This window comes from Rhinatrema bivittatum, chromosome 1 (assembly GCF_901001135.1).
Source record: "Rhinatrema bivittatum chromosome 1, aRhiBiv1.1, whole genome shotgun sequence".
Taxonomy (NCBI): Eukaryota; Metazoa; Chordata; class Amphibia; order Gymnophiona; family Rhinatrematidae; genus Rhinatrema; species Rhinatrema bivittatum.
This window is the reverse complement of record NC_042615.1, coordinates 335,082,019-335,097,854: the sequence shown is the minus strand read 5'-3', so window position 1 is coordinate 335,097,854 and position 15,836 is coordinate 335,082,019. Positions and strand designations below refer to the sequence as shown.

Sequence of the window (15,836 nt, the reverse complement as noted above, 5' to 3'; positions counted from 1 at the left end):
CTGTATTAACCAATTTGTAGGACTGGAAATTGACCGCCTGCCATCTCATGCAAAGCAGGCTACTTTTTTACCTGTCCTTTAATATTTATGTGTCAGGGAAAATGTTCTTGTTATCTGGCATTGGTACATGTGCCGGTGATGGTTTGCGTTCATGTGTTGTCAACATTTTAATAACAATAGAATAGTTTAATTTATGACATGCCTTCTCAATAAAGTTCACATCTATCTGTACTGTAGCAATGAAGTCAGCAATCCTGATTCAGCAGTGGTACCGGCGCTATATTGCCCAAATGGAAGTGCGGCGAAGATGCACCTGGACTATCTTTCAGTCCATAGAGTATTCTGGGGAGCAGGATCAGATCAAGGTACTATGCAGATAGGACCACAGCGAGCCAGAAGATCTGCCCTTGGCTTTTCGTCATTTGAAAGGTTAGCTCACCCATGCCTCTGTCCATGCGCAAAGAAACATAGAAATATAGAATATGACAGCAGATAAAGGCCACAAGGCCTGCACAATTTTCCATTATGATATCATACTCCACTATTAATCTCTAATGTTATTTATACATTAATGGATCCTCTGTACATAGCCCAGGCTTTCTTGAACTCTGTTATTTTATGCTTCCACTGGGGATGTGCAGAGGTAAAATATTCGCTTTGGTATTCATTCGTTTTGCAGGGCACAGTCTCAAGCGAAAAAAAAAACATTTGGTTCATTTGCTTTTTCATTTTAAATTGAAGTTAATGGGGGAAGCAATCCATAGGCCCCCACTGACCACTGTAAAAGGAAAAAGCGGGCCTAGACCCAGACCTGATCTAAGGCCAGGTCCAGTTGCCAAGGCATATGCTCAGGGCCAAGTCCAATGTGGGACCCAGCTGAGGCTGGGTCCCATCACCAAGGCTCATGACCTAGGCCAAGATCAAACACTGGGGCCAGGCTTGAAGCCCAGGTTTGACACCAGTGCCCAGCCAAGGCCAGGTCTTGTCACCGAGATTTGAGCCCAATGCCTAGATCTAGGCCCAGGCCAGATGCTGGGGCCCAACCAAGGCTGGGTCCTGTTGCTGAAGCTTGAGTCTAGGCCCTGGCCCAGAGGCCCAGGACCAGGCCTTCCACAGTCTTCTGTCCTCTTCAAAATGACACTGTCTGGTGGAAGGACACACCTCAGTGACCTCACTGCCGTACCTTCTTCCCAAGTTGACAGTGCCATATTGACGTACAATGGTACATTTCATTGTTCATACAACAATATGGTGCCATCTACTCAGGAGGAAAATTTTGCATTGAGGTCACTGAGGCGCATCCTTCCACCAGACAACATTATTTTGAAGAAGACCAAAAAAAGAAAGAATACCACAGAAGACTTGGTACTGTGCCTCCAGGCATCGCCTACGACAATGGAACTTGGCTTTGGCCGGGCCTTGACACTGGGCTTGGATCTTGGGCCGAAGCAATGATGGGATCCACCTTCATCAATGCCCCAGTGTCAGGCCTGGACCCTGCCAGAGGCCTGCTTTGATAACAGTGCACACGCTTTCCCATAATTGAAAAATTCATAAATTGTTTCATTTTCAGGGGGAAATCGTTTTTTTTAAACAAAACAAAAAAGGGCTCATTCCTCACCTTTTCCATTTTCATTTCAAACCCACGCATATCACTAACCTTCACTACCTCCAATGGGAGGCCGTTCCAAGCATCCAGCACCCTTTCTATGAAGAAATATTTTCTAGGGTTAATTCTGAGCCTAACTGCTTGGAGTTTCATATCATGGCTTCTTGTTCGAGACATTTGTTTCCGCTGTTAGTTACATTTTGTATATTTATGCATTTAAGGTACTTGAATGTCTCTATTATGTCTCTCCCTCCTTTCTCTCCTCTAAAGTAGACATATTTAGGTACTTGTCTCCCATTTCATTAGGCTTTTGATGCAGACTCTGCAGTCTAGAAATCTACTCAAACACAAGTTGTCTTGAGATTTTCTACATCCATCTTCATCTACCATTTACCCTGTCCTTCAGTGATATGGCTCATTTAGTCGAGAGGAGGGTATCCATCCAAAGTTAAAGAATAGGAGAACCAATCCAAGGGGCCGCAGAGTGCAGTATTACAGGAAGAATCTGTAAAAAAAACAAAACAGAGGATCCCAGTTTGCTCTTAAATATGTCTTGGAAGACAAGAGATGCCGACAGGAGTTTGAGAGCTCTCAATGCTCTCTTCTTGTATTTTGAATGATTGTAAAACCTGATTTTTGTACTGTTTTCTAGAAGTGGAATTTTTGTTACCTGCCACTATTCTGTTTCCGCTATGCGTTTCCTATGCACAGCTTTAACAGATAGCTTAACTTAGTCCTTACTCACAGACAGAAGAGGCTGCTTCTTTTAACTCCAAACTTTATTAACATGTAAAACATTTAACAGAGTCATAATATGCATAAATTGAAGAAAAGTGGCCCACTCTGCCAGCACAGAGTGGGCCACTGAAATAAGGACAGGTAAAATGAAAATAATTAGGTAGGGATAGCCAAGTTAGCAGCTGATTCATATAGGTCTGGTCCGCACTGACCAGAGATGAGGCAAGAAAACTCCCAGGCACCCCTGCTTTCATTCACAGTTAATTCTTTAGAGCCACCTACACTGAATATAACAGAAGTTGTGATCATGTAGGCTGACCATCAGTTGGCAGAATAATAGTAAAGGCGGAAACCATGCAAAGTAAAGCTTGCACACAGCATTAGTAAGAGAAGCAGACAAGCAGCTGAGAAACAGGACACTGCGAAAACAGGACAATAGTGAACAAACAGGAAAGCACCTGTGGAGACAGAACAGGTGGGGGGGGGGGGTAATACCTGAGTGCAAACCCTGTTTGTAGGAGAGTCCATATACAGGGGCTCTTACAGTTCTTTACAGTCATGGTCGAATAGTGGGATCAGCAGGCTGAATGCTTTACTGGAGAAGAGTGACCAGGCCTTTCTGTAGATGTCACAGCTCCCTTTTGGCACTGATTTAGGATTTCCTTTAGAAGAACCCACTAATACTCTCTTGGAGAAACTCCAAGACAAGTAATTCAGGCTGAGATCAGTGATGGTGGTTCCCACAGGGTCTGTTTTCTTTACCAGAATAAAGATATTACAAAGACCACATCTACAGGTACATCACAGTAAAGTTAGTACATCCATTTGTAGTACAAAATAGCAACAGCTAAACTCCTGTGATACTGCATCTCTAGAGGAAACGAGAAAATTGATAAAACCAGACTTACAGCAATGTTAAGAGAAATTTCAGCTGGTTGGGTTGAAATCCCTGCTGCCCTGATTCAGAGTCTCTCCTCTTCTGGAATTCCCAGTCAAATCACATCGGTTAAGAAAATAAGTTCTGAACTTACTCTGTCTTTTACACGAGGTGTATGGTGAATTTCCTTAAAGGGCGAAATTTCTCAAAAGGCCATCTGCATATTCGTAGTCTGCCCAAAACCTAGGAGCAAGGAAAGTGTTGGCAGAGTAGCACCAGTCCGGCTCAGTCCTGTGGTTCAGGGTCAGAACTGAATGGGTGCAGCAGGGATCCCCAGGCCTCCAGGACAAACTGGGAAGCAGAAATCACTCAGCAGTTCTTCTATGGCAGCATACGAGGATCCTTTAATCGCAAAACTGGTATAGAAAATAAACTTTATGTACACGCTCACATGGTTCTAGTCAGAGGGATTGTGTTGCTATGGCCAGACACGTAGGGGCCGATGCAATAAAATTTGCGGAAAGCGGGCACTGACTTTTCAGCGCCCGCTTTCTTAGTGCTTGCATGGCGCCCGCAAGGGGGGTGCCATGCAATAAACAAATTAGGGGTTCACGACCCCGGGGTTACCAGCAATCTGCCAGTTATGAACACCAATGCCAATAAGACGCACATTTAATTTTTTGCATTTGGAGTGAACGAGTAATAGCCTCATTCACATGCATTTACATGTGATGAGCGCTAACTCATTCACGCCACATCGGACGCGTGTTAAATAGGCATTAATCCCCCTATTGCATTAGGGGGTGGATTAGAGCCTATTTAACCCGTGTCCGACAGCGGGTTAAACAGTGCACTCGGCTGAGCGCCCTGCATTGCATCAGCCCCAAAGGCAGTGAGAAAGGGCAGCAGACTGATTAGTACAGTTTATTTGCTGTCTCTTACAGACCCTCCCCTTCCAAAGCAGCTTCAGGTGACACAGCCAGGGAATGTTTAACCTCTTGCTATCAAGTTTAGGGAATGACCTTTCGCTCTCAGTCTCCATTAGAAACAAGAGCGCCACATCACGGGTGTTGACTTTTCAGCTTCCTCTTGCAAACTGGTTACAGAAGAAATGTTTTATAGTCTCTAGAGATCTCACTACACACACACACACACACACACACACACACACACACACGTACGCACGCACTCCCATATCATGAGATGACCAGCAAGGATTTAAAAGCACAGAGTAATGCTCTACCACCAGCAGGGTACCAAAACACTTTGGAGCACCTAGCAAGACTGCAACAGGGTAGCGCCTACAATTAAATGACAATAGATTCCTGCTTTGTCTCTGTAGCTTTATGATTTCTTCAACTATCTCATGGACCACTTCACCCCCAGTAGCAGCAACGAAAGTAAGTCTGCATTTTGTACTTGTGCATGTGTGGCTGCAGTAGGGGGCATGATGCAATGACAGTGAAACTATGTGCAAAAGAAACCTGAAATAATTGAAGTCTGTCCTGTTTCTACTTTGCACAGCTGTGAGGCACCAGTCCTCTCTGTTCTTACCTTACCTCTATCTGTTTCCAGATTGTGACTTCTTTTTTTTTTTAGCCAGGTTTAGGTTCCTTCAGTGAAAGAGATGGTAAAAGAGTTTGATAGTCATGAGAGAATTAGCAGCAATGAAGATGCAATAAAGCCTATCAATTTTTTTTTAAAATAGTCACCAGAACCCAAGAAATGGCAAACAAAGCATATATAATGTTTGATGTTATTTTTGTTAAGGCCTTCTGAGAAAATTCTGTTATTGTAGAATCAATGTGTCTTTTTTTTTTTTTTTTGCTTCCAGCTCCATCAGAACTGACTTTAGCTACTTTTTATAATGCCCCATCCTCGGTCATAGATCAGAGTCTGTGGCTCCTTCCAGGACTTGATATGTGTGCACCCTCCCTCCTGCCAAGGGCTGTGAACGCAGCCTGCTCCACATCCCCATCCTTGGCAAGCCTGGGGAGCAGAGGCTGGGCTTGAGAATCAAATGCAGGCCTCCTGCATTTCACCGTGTAGCACTGCCAGCAGGGCCGGTGCAAGGGCATTGGGCGCCCCAGGCACCTTCAGCCTTGCCCTGCCCCCGGTCGCAGGCCCGACTCCTACCTCCGGGGACGGGGACCACATGCCGCCACTCCCCCATCCCCTGCGCCGCCCCCCCCCCCAAGATTCAAGGGCCGTCCAATGGCACTGGTAGCCCCTGTCACATGGAAGGCGCTAGAGGCCACCGGTGCCATTTTAGTTAGTGGCAGCCGATGGCCCAGGAGCGGCAGATCGCTCCCGGGCCCCCCGCTGGACCACCAGGTGTTTTCGTGAGTCTTGAGAGGGTCAGGAGGGTGGCGCGTTGGGAAGGAAGGCAGGGTGAGGCGGGGGCTGGGCAGAATTTTTGCTGCTTCAAAATTCTGCCACCTGAAGCGGCCGCCTCACCCTGCCTCATTGGCTCGCGAGCAGTGGCGACGCCTCCTAATAGTCTGCACCCTAGGCCCAGGCCTAGGGCGCCTAGTGCTTCCACCAGCCCTGACTGCCAGTGAGCCACAGATCTGGCCCCGGCCTCCCACTTTCACCACTATTTGTCTTCAAAGGACTGAAAATACTGGGTTAAAAACTGAATAGGATAGCACAACGTTAATGACCAGATCTACTAAATGTTTTTCCCATTTTATGTCGAAGGGAAAAGTACTTAGTCCATCTTTCCTTAAGTGCCTTTTTAATGCCACCCGTTTATTCTGTATAAAAACTACCAAAGCTTCTCAGTGCATGCCCTGTTCTAGTCCTGCTCTTCCAAAGAAGTATTGGTACTAGTGAAAGTTATTGTAGCTATACTGAGGTCTGGCTTTTATCCAGCCTGAACAGAGTCTTTAAAACTAACACAATAATACAGTGTGACAAGTTTTGTTTTTTGCTTCCAAAGGGGATTTGATTTGCCGCAAGCTCACCGAGGAGGAAAGCTACAAGGATACGGACTTAGAAAAATACTGTGATTTTGAATCAATAGAAGTGTCAGACTCATACACAGGGCTTCGTCTTACCTTTCCTCTAATGCTTGATCATGCAACTGCTTTAGTGGAAGCTTTCAAGCAGAAACAAGTAAGTATCACAGAAGAAAGTTGGTTGATTGGATTACAGTCAACAAAAGTATTTCAAATTCTTCCCATCACCTACAATAAGAGCTCTGTTCACCCCCAGGAATTTTGGGATTTGAAGAGTGACTGTATGCACAATAAACTAGACTGCCAGACTGCAAAATCCATAGTCCTACACATCTGTAATCACTTTAATCTACATCCCTTTCATTCATTATGGAAAACAAAGACAACTATGAAGATAGAACATCTCATTAAAGACATCATAAGCAATCAGGAAGGACAATGCCCACACTCAAAAAAGACCTATGCATTACACAGTAACAAGAAACATAGTAGATGACAAAACAAAAAGGCCAACTGACCATCCAGTTTGCCCAGGTATCTCTATCCACATTGTAAAGAATATATGTATTTATTTATCGTTTTATATACCGTCGTTCCAAAATGAGATCACAATGATTTACAAAATCAGTGTTCAGATTCTGGGTCAATATTCCCTTAATGGTCAGCATTCATGTTATATCCCGCCTGCCAGCCATGGAGCATGCCTGCTTGTAAGATATCACTCCCTATCCAGGAGGTTTCTGGTTGTCTTTCTTCTTTGCATACCATCATCTTGAATAGAAGAGCTTTGAAGATCCTCCCCTCCCCAGCCCATGTCAAAACCAAAACGTTGTTACCCAAAAATCTGGCCTCTTACATCCCCTACCTAGCCTGCCAAACAGAATCAGCTATTAGTTTGGTTCTTGTTTACCTGCATTGCTTGCCAGACATATTCAACTATGTGAGCCAGTATACAGAAAGCCAGCTGCTTCTTTAATTCTCTAATCACATCCTACGTCTACATTCTGTGCTTGTCCTCCTAAACAAGTGGAGATGTCTTCTAATTTACCTTTTTACTTTGTGTTTCCATCTCGTTTATGCCCCTTTTGTTTCTCCATATTCTGCTTGGAATATGAAGAGACAATCCTAGTTTGGGGAGGGAGGAGGAACATGGGAAGCTGTTAAGTGAGTCTTTTCTGATTCTTACTATGACTTCGACTCGTTTGAAGGCTACAACATTTCCTCCTATGTGAATCAGAATGCAATGTAGAGGGATGTGGTTCTCTCTTTTGCTTTAAAGTTGATATCAATTGATTCCATCTCATTGCATGCATTCTCATCAGTGCACATGTACCCCCTTTGGGGTAGATTTTCATAGGTGTGCGCGGGCATCCATGTGCGCACGCTTCCTGGCGCGCACACATGGCTGCACCAATTTTATAACACACAGGCCAGATTTTGTAATCCGCGTGCGTAAGGGGGGGTACAATTATGCAAAATTTGAATGGTGACTCATTGCGGCCTTCCCCAGTTCCCTCCTAGTCTGCTCCAATTAAGGAACGGACTGGGATAGAACTTGCCTACCCCCTACCCTAACCTCCCTTCCCCTTTCCTCCGTGCTTCCCCGGGACAGTGGCAAATGGCCGCTGTACCAGCACCTCAAGCCCTGCCCCCTGGACTGCCCCTTTTCTTTGGCCCGGCACTTCTGCGTGTAACGGGAGTTACGCATGCGGCCGGGTCCCTTCTAAAATGCGCATGGCGCACGCAAGGCCAAGCTGCACGTGTAATCCCTGGATTTTACGCACACGACAGATTAAAAATGTGCCCGTTTGGTTCTAATCCTAAATGCTCTTACCATCTGCTCTCTATAGCTCATTAGTTAAGCCAAAACAAGAGTGTAGCCACAGATCCAAACTCATATTCATTGACCTGCTGTGTCTTGCTCTAGCTAAGTTCTCCTACCATCATCAGTCAATTGCCCTGACCTGGTCAATCTCTGGGGATAGTAGGTAGCTGTAGCAACTATGTACAGGTTTTCTTTTTTTCTTTTAATGATGCAACATACAACCATAGTTATAAAAAAATAACGAACAATAAAGCAGTAGTATTGTAGATGCATTGTATAAGTGTAAACAAGGCCATCAAAACAGCCACACGAACACAAGACATTCCATTTACACACAAATATTAAACAATTACAATAAAAAAGAAAACATATAGTACAGTAAATAAGAAACAATAGAGCAATAGATAGGGGATCAATTAAGTTCAACAGTATTAGGTTCCTATGTAAGAATAACAGAGGAAGGCAAACATTTCAGGAAACTGTTCCATGCCAGTATATAATCCTTAGAAATCTGTTTATGCATATATTTAGGGGCAGATTTAAAAAAATACTTGAGCGCGTACTTTTGTTTGCACACCCGGCGCAAACAAGAGTATGTCGGATTTTAATAGATACACACGTAGCCGCACGTATCTTTTAAAATCCGGGGTCGGTGCGCGCAAGGGGATGAACATTTGTGCACCTTGTGCGCGCCGAGCCCAGCGCGCGCTGCCTGTTCCCTCTGAGGCCGCTCCAAAATCGGAGCGGCCTCGGAGGGAACTTTCCTTCCGCCTCCCCCCACCTTCCCCCCACCTTCCCCTCCCTAACCCACCCCCCAGCCCTATCAAAACCCCCCCTATCTTTATTATAAAAGTTACCCCTGCCGGCCGGCCGCCAGAAGATTTAGTGCTGCATTCTCTAATTCTCTCTCGATATTTTCCCAGTAGCAGCTCCATGCTTATTACATCTTACAGCTCCTGCTTGAGACCAGGAAGCATCTCAAACAGCTGCCAAACATCAAGCGCATCTCCACCTGCTACAGTAAGGAGATCACAATCTGTGGTAAGAGTGGGCTCCATCTGCCTTGTTTTTAGTGCATCTTTTATATACTACTCTGTATGCTGCACCTTTAAAACTGTGACACCTACAGATTAATTGTGGTTGAAGAATATCCATAAAGACATTACAAATGTGTGCCCCTAAAGCAGAGCTTTCCAAAGTGTGTGTCGCGACACTTTAGTGTGTCGCCTGCAGTGTGCCGGTGTGTCGCGCAAGCCCGGTGCACGTGACACACCGGCAAGTGGGAGCCAATGCGGCCGCCGGTGGACCTCATCCCACTGGCGGCTGAGTAGTAAAGTATCGCTGTGCTGTGTGCTGGAGACGCACAGCAGGAAGATCGGCGGGGCCGTGGTGGAGCTTACGTCACCACGGCCCGAAGAAAAATGTCACGCAGGTGCTCCTCCTCCTTCCTGCCCACGCGGCACCGGAAGAAAAATGTTGCCGGAGCCGCGCGGGCAGAAAGCAGGAAGAGCAGGTGCTCCGCCTCCTTCCTGCCCACGCGGCCCCGGAAGAAAAATGTTGCCGGAGCCGTACGGGCAGGAAGGAGGTGGAGCATCAGCCACGTGCAGAAGAGGAGCAGCGTTGTTGCAGCGGGCGAGAAGAGGAGGAGGCCAGGTAGCAGGGTCTCCACCGCGGATCGGCCCGAGAAGATCAGAGTCGCCGCGATCGGCCGGAGAAGATCAGGGCCGCTGCAGAGCCCATCCTGCAGCAACCCGTGAAGAGGAGGCCCAGAGGTAAGAGAGAGGCTGAGGGCCCGATGAGTTGTGTGCGTGTATGAGGTGAGTTGAGAGATTGGGTGCTTGTATGAGGTGAGTTGAGAAATTGAGTGCCTGTATGAGGTGAGTTGAGAGATTGGGTGTGGGAGTGAGGACCTGAATGCAGAGACAGCATGTGAGAGCCTGTGTGTGTGTATGTGTGTGTGAGAAAGACAGCATGTGGGAGTGAGAGCCTGTGCTTGAGCACGACAGCATGTGGGAGTGAGAGAGAGCCTGGGTGTGTGAGAGTCAGACAGCATGTGCAAGAGAGAGACTTGTGTATGAATGATTGTATGAGAGAGAGCATGTGACAGTGAGAGCCTGTGCTTGAGCAAGACAGCATGTGGGAGTGAGAGAGAGCCTGGGTGTGTGAGAGTCAGACAGCATGTGCAAGAGAGAGACTGTATGAATGATTGTATGAGAGAGAGCATGTGAGAGCCTGTGTGTGTGAGAGAGAAAGCATGTGAGAATGAGAACCTGACTGAATGTATGAGGGAAGAAGATAGATGGAGAGAAAAGAAATAGAAAAAAAAGACAATATGAAAGGAATTGGCAAAAAAATAAGAAAGGGGAGGTGGAACAAAAAAAGCCTGTGACCAACCATTTAGAAAACTAAGATCAGACAGCAAAGGTAAAAAAAAAGAAATAAATTACTTTTTACTGATTGGCACATGTAATATTTGGTAATGTGCAAGAGTAGCACTTTCTCCATGCGGATCTCACAATGTACGAGATCAACATGGAGGAAGTGGAAGCCCACGGGGCCTGCACAGAGGAGGCAGCAGAATGGGCTTCAGTGCCAATAGCAGCAATCAGCGCCTCCCAAATAGCCATGTGGCAGCAGTGACAGTGGCAGCAGAGGAATGAGAGAGGCTCCGAGGTTGCTGGCAAAAGAAAGAGAGGGGATCTGCCTTTAGTGTGTGCATGTGTATGAATGGGAGTCTGCCTGGGGGTGTATGTGTGTGAATGCATGGGTGCCTGCCTGAGGGTGTGTCAGTGCATGAGAATGTATGGGTGTCTTCCTGGGGTTTGTATGTGTGAGAATAGATGCCGGCCTGTGGGTGGTGTATGTGTGTGTGTGTGAGAATGAATGTGTGCATGCCTGGGGGATGGTGAGGGAGTGGTGTGAAAATGAATGGGAGCCTGCCTGGGGGTCAGTTTCAGTGTGTGAGAATGACTGGGAGCTTGCCTGGGTGTGTGTGTTTGTGTGTGTGTTTGTGTGAGAATGATTGGGAACTTGCCTGGGTGTGTGTGTATGTGAGGGAGCCAGAGCGAGTGTGTATGAGAAAATCCAGGGGAGTAAGAGTTTGTGTGTGGAGGGGGAGAGCGTGTCTTAGAGCCTGAGAGTGTGTCAGTGTCTGTGAGAGCGAGAGGTTATGGTGGGTATAAGAGCATGAATGTGTATGTATGTGACAGTGTATGTGTGAGAGAGAATGGACATGTGAGTCTGTGTGAGAGAGGATAACCTCCTAGTCCTGGACAATATCAGGGTGACTGGAAATCAAGAGCTCCCATGTATGGACAGCAGGGGCTTTTTAAAATCCTTATTAGTTTTAATTATTGTGTGTTATTTGATATATGTGCTGTTTTGAAATATTTTTTTGGTGTTTGGGAAATTGTAAAAAATGTATATGATTTTAATTAATAGAAATTCTATTTATCAGTAGTTTTAAAATATTCTTTTATTAGTATGGTTTTACTATTATAACTGATGCTTTGTTTTTTGATTTTATTTGTTTTATGAGGAATGGTGGTTCTGTTTTTCCATTGTTAATACACAGAGTCTGGCTTCTTGGGGTTTCCATTTCAGTTTTTGTTTAATTTGTGCTCCTTTATTTTGTATTCTGTATTTGGTGAGGGTCTATCTCTGCTCTGTGTGTGTGTGACCATGATGAGAGATTCTGCTAGCATAGGGATCTATAGCAATCGGGTTTGTTTTGTTTCCTCAGTAGGTGGTGTATTGGTATTCTAGGACCCAGTGTAATATTTACCTTTGCGTTTTCACAGGTAGGGGTATTGTTGTTTGAGTCCTTGGTGTTATTACTGTTATGTTACAATGGGATTGCAGTATAGATTTTGAGTGTCTTTTTTGCGAGGTTTTATTTTAGTTCACAATGTGCCTGGCAGAGGAAGGTGTTTGTGCTGCTGTTTACTGTGAGGTGACACCAGCATTTGAAAATACCTTTTACTATGATGAGCTGTAAGGGAAACATCCAAGCTCCATTGTTTGGGGGAATTTCAGTGGATGCACAGAGTTACAGAACTGGAGGTGCAGGATATATAGTTTTAATATAAATGAAAGGTTTTCACAAGATAGGTTGTGTCGTGAAACATTTTATTATGTATATATTTAAGGAAACATACATAAATTGTCGAAATACATTTCATTCATTTAACCTTTAACCTCCGGTTTGCTAGTAGACTGAATTACTGTGTCCCGAAATTATGTTTGTCTAAAAAGTGTGTCACCAACATGAAAAGTTTGGAAAGCTCTGCCCTAAAGGATCAGTTTATAATATTTTCACTTTCTGCTGCCTGAACAACATCTGACCAGAAGCTGAAGTCTTATGCTTTCTCTCAGATCAGTTTGAAATGCTACCAGATTTTCTTTTGTGACTAAATGTGTGACAGTTGTCCAATAGTCCTAACAGTAAGTTTAGTTAACAAAATAGGAGGATCAGTGGTGGGAGGCATGGTGGTCACCTATGCATCCCCAGAATAGAGGTCATCCCTTTGGTAGAAGTAATACCAAACATTACCATGCTTTTAAATAAAATTCTGTTTTATTTTATTTTAGCAAATAAAATAAAATAGAAATTACTGACCTTATTCCAACTCAAATTAGCATCACTAATGGGAAGCCAGCAGGGTGGGAACACAGTAAGCATACATCCCCAGTCTCTGCAGCTGCTCCTTTTCACATTTCTATGCTTTCTGATTACAAAGGAAGAACATAGCATTAGGAAGAGCAATCAATGGGACAGGGAATGCATGGTCACCATGTTCCAATCCTACTGGCCTGCATGACTTTGCCCACAGTACTGTACCCCAAGAGAATGACAGAAACTTGAAAGAAAGGAGGGAGAGATGGGGATGAATCTGGGGGTTAGGGGACCAGAGGAAGGAATCTGAAGAGGAAGGGAGAGATGGAGAAGAACCTAAGAGAAAGAAGGGGAAAGAGAGAAAAATCCAAGCATAAGAGGAGATGAAAGGGACCCCAATGAGGGAGGAGAAGATGGAGAGGAACCTTGAGGGGGAAGGGGAAGATAGAAAATAACTTAAGGGGGGAGAATGGAAATGAATTTAAAGGTGATGGAAGATGGGGGAAGTACCTGAGTTAAAGATGGAGAGAAATCGGAGGGGCTGGTGAATCTTATGGGTAGGAGATGAAGAAGAACATGGAAAGATCAAAAGATAGGATCAGAAAGAACAGGGAAGGAGTAGGGGAAACGATGATGTACCACAACATCTGCACATCCTCCCCTTTACAAAATCCTAAATCTATCCAAATGCATCAAATTCAGTAAAATTTCTTTTTAATTGTACGGCCAGATTGTAAAACAAATCACTTGTGTATCGTATCTTGTTTAAGCAAGACATAGGACAATTTCTTATAAAACAGGACTGTCAAGGGGCACTAGAGAGCTTGCCACTAGATGGACATTTTAGATAATCTTCTCTTAAAAGAACAAGCCAAGAATCAGTAAACCCTTCCAGTAAAACTGCTGTATCTTCCAAATACTTATCCCAAGAGATAACTGTCATGGCCAATGGTAAACTGAGCAACATAGAAGCAGTTTTCATGCCATCACATGGTGTCAAAATGTTAAAATAGGTCTATTTATTACCATAAAAAATGACTGCTGTCAAGGAAACGGAAACCTCCTTTACCGTGATCATGAAGGAACTACAATCCCTGAAGGTTCTAGTGACAGAGAATCATTATGCATTGTGCAATCCCCTTTATTTCAAAAGAGTGAATGAATTAGACAAAAGGACTTGAAAAATTCTGTGAAACTGCTATAGGACAAAGTCAAAATTATTGCTGAACTGAAAAGGGACTTCAAACATGTCTTTGGTAATTCTAAGAGTGTGTGCCTGTTGAAAAGAAAAGAAAGATAATTCTATGTGATTTGCCTGTTAAAAAGAAAAGAAAAGTCTGTCTTTTTTTTCCATCCCACCCATCCCTAAGCAGATTCTTTGATTTATAGATTCTTATCCCATTTAAGAGGACAAGAGACATTTTCTCACCAAAAATCAATCATGGATTTATCTAAAACAAGGGACTGACCCAGCCCTTATCAATAGATTAATTGTCCCCACGCAGGCATTTGCCAAATTAACATTAAGTATAACACATACATTTAAAGAATTGTCTCCCTTAGCAACCTAAATTAACTAAGAACACAACAATATTAAGATATAGACAACAGTCCAGCAATGAGATGGGCCTTTCAGTCTTTTGCATCGAGTGTCACATCTATGATTATTTACCAGTTGGTGAGACGTTGTTTGTGCGCACTCGGTACAAAGAGCTCCTGGCTCTCAGAGAACGAGTCCAATCTCTGAAGGCCAGAGTGGCAGATCTGGAGGAGCTGAGGCAAACAGAGAGGTACATAAAGGAGACCTTCAGGGACATAGTAGCCTAGTCCCAACTCCCGTCTGTCAGTCCTTGTGATGCCTTGGAGGAGCAAAGTCATCTGGATGGAGACATCAACTTGGTGTTGTAGGAAGTGATCCTGTAGGTAAGATCTGCACTTCAGGCGAGGCATTATCCTCTTGCACCAAGGATGTGTCTACAAAGGGTTATGCCCAGGAGGGAAGGATTAGGTCGGCCATCAGAGTTGGAGATTTGATCACTAGGAATATAACTAGCTGGGTGGCTGGTGGATGTGAGCACCGTGTGGCAACTTGCCTGCCTGGTGCGAAGGTGGTAGACTTCATGCATCACTTAGATAGGATTTTAGACAGAGCTGGTGAAGGCCTGCTGATGTGGTACATGTGGGCACAATGATAAAGGAAGGTATGGAAGGGAGGTTTTGGAAGAAAGATTTAGATTTTTCAGTAGAAAGCTGAAATCCAGAACCTCCAGGATGGCATTCTCTGAAATGCTCCCTGTTCAATGTGCAGGTCCCCAGAGACAGGCAGAGCTCCGGAGTCTCAATGTGTGGATGAGACAATGGTGCAAGGAAGAAGGCTTTAATTTTGATAAGAGCTGGGCAATATTTTGGGGAAGGGGGAACCTGTTATGAAAGGTTGGGCTTCACCTTAACTGGAGTGGAACCTGGCTGCTGGTACTAACATTTAAAAAGGAGATAAAACAGTTTTTAAACTAGAATGTGGGGGGAAAACCAACAGTCATTCAACAACGCATGGTTCAGTGGGAGGTATCTTCAAAGAATACTAAAATAACAGGGAATTAGGGCATCCCAATAGAGAGATTCCAATAAAAGCATACTTAGCCCATTTGCCTGTAAGTAAATATCAGATTGAATTAAAATATTCAAACTTACTCTGTCAACTGCGAAGAAAGTTGTATATTTAAATAAAAATCATACCTTGAAATGTCGATATGCTATTGCCAGAAGTCTAAAAAGTAAGATGAGAGACTTAGAATATATAGCACTGAATGAAGAGATAGACTTGATTGGCATCTCAGAGACTTGGTGAAAGGACAATAACTAATGGGACAGTGCTATACCAGGGTATAAATTATATCACAATGATAGGGTCGATCAATTTTGTGGTGGTGATGGGGGAAGGGTCTTTATTTTAGGGATGGCGTAGAGTTCAATAGGATAAAGATCACACAGGAGACTAAATACACAGTAGAATTTTTACGGGTGGAAACTCCATGTGTGATGAGAAAGAAATCGTGGTGGGGGTATGTTTATCCACTTGGCCAAAATGAACAGAAGGACAATGAAATGCTAATGGAAATTAGGGAAGCTAACAAATTAGGCAGCTCAGTAATAATGAGAGATTTTGATTGGTGCGAGAGATAACAGTAATAAGGCCACTTAGCAACAGTGAT

The 15,836-nt window shown here is 44.3% G+C and overlaps 1 protein-coding gene across 1 annotated transcript in view; it reads left to right on the top strand.

Annotated features, from left to right (window-relative positions):
* Positions 1-239: 239 nt before the first annotated feature.
* Positions 240-15,836, top strand: part of PPEF2 (protein phosphatase with EF-hand domain 2) — a 93,737-nt gene continuing 78,140 nt past the window's right edge. Inside the window, exons 1-4 of the mRNA XM_029609819.1 lie at positions 240-365; positions 4,567-4,624; positions 6,166-6,341; positions 8,936-9,050. Coding sequence (XP_029465679.1) covers positions 240-365; positions 4,567-4,624; positions 6,166-6,341; positions 8,936-9,050 — 475 coding nt within the window. The remainder of the gene's footprint in view (positions 366-4,566; positions 4,625-6,165; positions 6,342-8,935; positions 9,051-15,836) is intronic.